The sequence below is a fragment of the Lactuca serriola genome, chromosome 6 (assembly GCF_051521515.1).
Source record: "Lactuca serriola cultivar US96UC23 chromosome 6, Lser_US96UC23_V15, whole genome shotgun sequence".
Taxonomy (NCBI): Eukaryota; Viridiplantae; Streptophyta; class Magnoliopsida; order Asterales; family Asteraceae; genus Lactuca; species Lactuca serriola.
The window spans coordinates 74,568,963-74,574,339 of NC_136413.1; the positions used below are offsets into that span (position 1 = coordinate 74,568,963).

Here is a 5,377-nt window from a genome sequence, read left to right on the forward strand (position 1 = left end):
TATGTGGAATTAATTTATCATATATATTAGACTCTTTTTATTTGTGAACTAATGAAAACAATTATATAAAATATAAAATATAAAATAAAGAATAAATAGATTGACAAATAACATCACATTAATTAGGAGGTTTAATGAATTTAAAATAAAGAATTAATAAAATGACAAGTGGCATCATATTAATTAGGAGTTCTAATACTATGACACTTGGCAAAATGACTACTCTTTTATTAGTATAGATAAGCATTTAATTCGTAAAAATTAGTAAATAATAAGGAAAAACTACTAAACATTTTATTTGTGATCCTAATGTAGTAAAGGATGTGGTGGTAAATTTCTTTAAATTTTGAATAAAGGATGTGGTAAATTTCTTTAAATTTTTTACTAGAAAGGTGACCCCCGCGTTGCGGGGATCGGAATGTGTCGTTTTAGTATGGAAGTATAGTACATTGTTCTAATTGGTAGTTACAGTAAAGTATGTTGCTATTGTCTACGTTTCGCCCATTTACAAATACACAGATATAATGTATAATGTAGTATGCTATAATATAATGACCCCTTTGTGTTGCAAAGTAAATAGCAAGTGCGGCAGCAACACTCTGTTAAGAAAAAAGTGAAGTATTACATCTCGAATATTAAATAAAGCAATGGGAACACAAAGTAAATAGCAAGTGCGGCAGCAACACTCTGTTAAGAAAAAAGTAAAGTATTACATCTCGAATATTAAATAAAGCAATGGGTAAGGCTAGGTTATGGCCAATAGGAATACCCTATAAAACAAACATATATTAAATAAAGCAATGGGTAAGGCTAGGTTATGGCCAATAGGAATACCCTATAAAACAAACATAAGCAGTATAGAAATATGGACAATGTTTCAATACAATTTTCTAAAAATCAGTTGAGTATTAGTAATCATATACCTATGAACACGATAACAGACAATAGAATTGCAACCTAAGCTAAAACAAAGAAATTTTGACCACATACTTGGGTCTAAAGCATAAATCAAACACTTTCCATATATCAAAAAGGACAATATGTGCCCAGTTGAACCATGAATGATACTTTGTTCTTTTTTTATAGCACTTGTGAGTTCATTTTTTCACTGTTTGTCTTAGAAATAGATCAATTTCCACTTGATCGCCTTGTAGGAAGAGTTTGACTTTATATTGACCTCTTTTGTTTTTTTGTAAAAGATATAGTTTAAGGCTCTTACTCTACGATCAACACCCTTGATTGCATTGTTTCTAAACTGATAACAAATTTTTTCATGCGAGTCTTAATTAACTTGCAAGCTGTGAAATTTGTTTTTGAAGTAGTAGATTTCAAATGAAGGTATAGAATGTATTGTTTGGTTGTTCACAACGTATTTCACCTGCAATCAAATAAATCAATATACATAAAATATTTAATATTAAAAAATGAATCAAAATACATAAACGTTCGGTCTCTAAAACAAAAAGGTTTAAACCTATAAATTTTGAGGCTTTCGCAGGTGTCGAATAGAGAAAAAAATCAAAAAAAAAAAAATGAAGTGTATGTTGATAAAATGGAAAGCAATCATCGCATATTGCTAAAGTAACAATGACGTCTGTAGAAAACAAAAAAAATCAAAGAATACATACCATTGTTATACGAATCAAGCATAGGTTCACCTTAACAGGCTCCTATCTACGTAAGCGTGACTCAAATTTTGGAGGCAATGAAACGCCATGTAGTTAGCACCATTAAGAGAAATTGACTGTCAAAAGAGCAAAAATAGACACTGTTAGGATTTTGTCGGCTGCATGTAATTTTTTTTACTAATTTGTAATGAATTCGTATATTTAAAATATGTACCTCAAGTATCAATAATCTAAGCTGAGAAAAGAAATAGATCTATGAATCTACATTCTACATAGATCAACGATGTCAATAAAAAATATACAGCCATACCACCTATTTATCACCTTCAGCAAACCCAAACCCATACAGTGCCTGATCTTTCTTTTGCCGAACCCTCTCTTTTATGTTGGGAGTCTACACCTCATTCGCCTACTTCTTGCAGTCTGTTAATATTCCAAAGATGATGCGTTCAAAAATAAGAAAAAAAAATAAACAAAATTTAGAAGCACATATATGCATAACATCAACACGGACATAATTCTCCTCACTTCCTGATGTGTCATCAACAAATATGGCACAATATTGGTTGTGAATATCAAACAGATGCATTATGTGACAGTTTACCATCCCTTTTAGGTATTCATAGGCATTTCTCTGATCTAAGTCATCAAGAATTCCACATAACCATGACTCTCTGCATTTCAGAAACTGCCCCATTTAAAATATATATATTCTCATTAATTGGTAGATAATTTGGGATTAAAAAAGGAAAACTTTGTTGTATGAATTATTAAGTACCTGTAGGTGTACACTTATGGTTTCTTGACTAATGAAAATCCAAGTCAATGCTCCCAATAAAGTTAACGGCTGTTAGTTCAAAAAAAGATTAAACAGTAAGTTTAATCAAGTGAAAAACGATGAAAGTATGATTAATATACCAAATGACATAAATAATTAAACTTAATTTTGAGTTATTTAGATTCCAACTTGTATAGATATGATAAATTTCATTCCTAAAAAAACCAACCACTCCCATAGACCTGATATAATGGAATTATATTATTTTGGTCTTATGAGAGGATATATGTGATGTTATAACCGAACCTATAATTTTTAACGGGGATGTCCATAGGTCGGACAGATCAGGGATCATATAAGATAATAGAAACATATTACCTTCTTTTTTGGGCATTTCCACAAACACCTCATGTGCACTTTCCTTCCACATAGTAACAGTTTCTAAAACCCAATTTTTTCAAGTTGAACATCTTGATATCGTTGATAATAGCTGTTAAAAAATGGTATAAGGTCTTGACAAATGTAATAGATAAAAACGAATTAATAATTAGATTGAAAGGTACTGTTGACTTCCAGGCTTCTTCTCGAATAAGCTGAATAGAATACCAACTTTACTCTGTTTCCTCCAGTGCTTTGTACGGCATGGAGTTACATACGCCTTAAAAAAGAAGAAATTTATTGGATAAAGAAGAAAGAAGAAAGTAGAAGGGAAGTAGAAGATGTGTCAGGATAAGAAGCGGAGGTGACGAAAGGGGATCGACATACTTACATCATCGATGTTGTTTCCCTGAAAAGCTGAAATGTTATGCAACAAAGAGGAGACGCGAGCAACTGAAATCGAATTTAGGGCTTTTGTTAGGCAGCAACGGTAGAGATATAGGTGGCTGGGTATGGTAACAATGGTCCACCGTCTTCTTCCCACCTGTGGCAATATCGAATAGAGTCGGAAGCAAATATAAATGAAGTCGGTGAGAAGGAGAAATGAAGAACAAATGATACCTTGAATTGTGGACTTCTTCTTGAACGCCCGTCTAAAACTGTGGAGTTTCCGATGACTTAGCCACCGCCGATCAATTGGGGCAGGCAAAGGTTGAATATCGGAGAGGGAGTGTGACAGATGATGGGGGTGTAGTGGATATCGACCTGATAAGGAAGAAATGGAATATCAATTAGGAGTAATCGTCGGTGGAACAGGGAAGAAGAGAGATAGAGAGCATAGGAAGGAAATGATGAGAGGGTAGTTTGGAAAAGCAAACTGTGACACGATTGGATTTTTGGGGCGGTGGTTGCTCACGTGTACAGAACACGTATCCCTTCTGAATGAAGCGGTGGATGACACCTGGTAACCCCGGTGTAGTGGTGGTAACCCAGGTAGACAACCAACACACGTGTCCACCAAATGAAACCCATTGACCAGTGAATAACGAAGAATGGAAAGAAAATAAAAATAATAAAGTGAAAAATACAGCAAAATATAGGGACCTAAAATGACAGAAATAACAAATGCAAGTGGAGGGACCAAAATAGACAAATAAAGGACAGGTTTACTGTTTTTTTTTTCACAATCTTAATATATATATATATATATATATATATATATATATATATATATATATATTACTAAGTGTGGCTATTTTTCTCAATTTAATTCTTTAACATTCATTAAATCGTGAAAAAATAGAAATATGTTATCGAAAATTCATCAATTTTTTTGTGTGAATTTTATATAAATTTGTAGAAGCTCGGAAAAATATTAGATGTGGTTTTTAAGATTCAGATCCAATTTTTTTTTATCTATTATAGTTTAACAAAACAAAGTTGTAAATAATATCAAATAGTAGATTAAATTGTTCACACTTTATAAAACGTGTTTATTTACAGTTTAGCTCATCGTAGAATTTTACTAGAGTTTATTGGCTTCGGAAGTATTTTATCTTATTGATGGCCTGATTTTCTTGTAAAAATTGAAATAAATTAAGGAAAATTAATTAATACCTAGAAATTTCCATATCATCTTACTATGTCACTAGATTTATGAGATAAATCGTGTTTGGATTGAAAAGGAGATTTATATATTTGTTCGTGAATAAATCTTTTATGAACATATCTAAAAACTTTTAGAAATGAAATTTGAACATCAAGCATGTAAGCTTGATTTCATCACATGCATCATGGTTTGAAGAACATGCTTGCCTTTGTTAGTTCAAAATGATGTTTTTAAGATGAAAATTCAGATGCATGTGGTTTTTGAGCTTTAAAACTTTTAAAAACTCAAGTTTTTGGGTTTGACATAGATTTTGGTTATTGGATTTCACCATCAAGCATCATGCATGATGTTTTTGGGTGAAATCCTACAACCATCATCATCTAACTCGAAGTGCATGAAATGCAAATTAAAAATCATGAAGAAATGTGCAGACTGCCAAGAAAATGAGAGAAAAATCATGAAAACTTGTAGGTAATGAAGGAAGTTCAGTTTTACCTTGAAGAGTACTACTAGATGATGAAGTTTGTTAGTATATTGAGGGAAATTTAAGTAAATTTCATGGGTTTGAGAGAATAAAAGAGAAAAATGGAGTTGGTGATGGAAATAAGAGAAAATGGGAGAGAAGGAGTTAAAGGTTAGGTGTAAGTAGGGTAAAGTGTTTAGAAAGTATAGGATGAGGAGTATTATGGGAGAGAGGGTCGAGTTTTGAGTGGGGGAGAGGCCATCTCCCTCTCTTCCAGTTATTATTAAAAAATATTCCAAATTTTATAACATTTTTCCAATTTTTATAAAATGTGAATTTGTTTAGTTCATAAAACCCTTGATTTTCATCTGATAAGTAGGGATAACTGTTGATAACTTAAATTTTCTTTCCTTGATTTTATTTCCTAACTTAATTATTTTAATTTGATATTATAGAGTTTATTAAAATTTATATGGGATTTTAGATGTTAAACTTCATAAATATAAGTTTTTTACTTTAAG

General features: G+C 31.6%; 1 protein-coding gene across 18 annotated transcripts; it reads right to left on the reverse strand.

The window, feature by feature from the left end:
• Positions 1 to 344: 344 nt before the first annotated feature.
• LOC145059135 (conserved oligomeric Golgi complex subunit 8-like) lies at positions 345 to 5,041 on the reverse strand. 18 transcript variants are annotated; one of them, XM_079006993.1, is made up of 9 exons: positions 3,406 to 3,815; positions 3,172 to 3,328; positions 2,970 to 3,064; positions 2,785 to 2,896; positions 2,407 to 2,475; positions 2,143 to 2,316; positions 1,953 to 2,051; positions 1,629 to 1,744; positions 867 to 1,378 (listed from the first exon to the last, which is right to left on the reverse strand). In XM_079006993.1, exons 4-7 carry the CDS (start codon positions 2,815 to 2,817, stop codon positions 2,010 to 2,012), a joined length of 318 nt encoding a protein of 105 aa, XP_078863119.1. In that variant the 5' UTR covers positions 2,818 to 2,896; positions 2,970 to 3,064; positions 3,172 to 3,328; positions 3,406 to 3,815; the 3' UTR covers positions 867 to 1,378; positions 1,629 to 1,744; positions 1,953 to 2,009. The 18 variants fall into 18 exon arrangements, 6 of the variants coding, with proteins under 6 accessions (XP_078863119.1, XP_078863118.1, XP_078863117.1 ...); XM_079006992.1 differs by having other exon boundaries at positions 1,942 to 2,051; XM_079006991.1 differs by having other exon boundaries at positions 1,939 to 2,051.
• Positions 5,042 to 5,377: the final 336 nt, after the last annotated feature.

Excerpts from the sequence above, each read along its gene's own strand:
- LOC145059135 (XM_079006993.1), bottom strand. The coding sequence starts at position 2,817 with ATGAGGTGTTTGTGGAAATGCCCAAAAAAGAAG. Across the intron at positions 2,317-2,406 it reads CCATAAGTGTACACCTACAG|TTTCTGAAATGCAGAGAGTC; the intron begins GTACTTAATAAT and ends TAAATGGGGCAG. Across the intron at positions 2,052-2,142 it reads CAGGAAGTGAGGAGAATTAT|ACTGCAAGAAGTAGGCGAAT; the intron begins GTCCGTGTTGAT and ends GAATATTAACAG.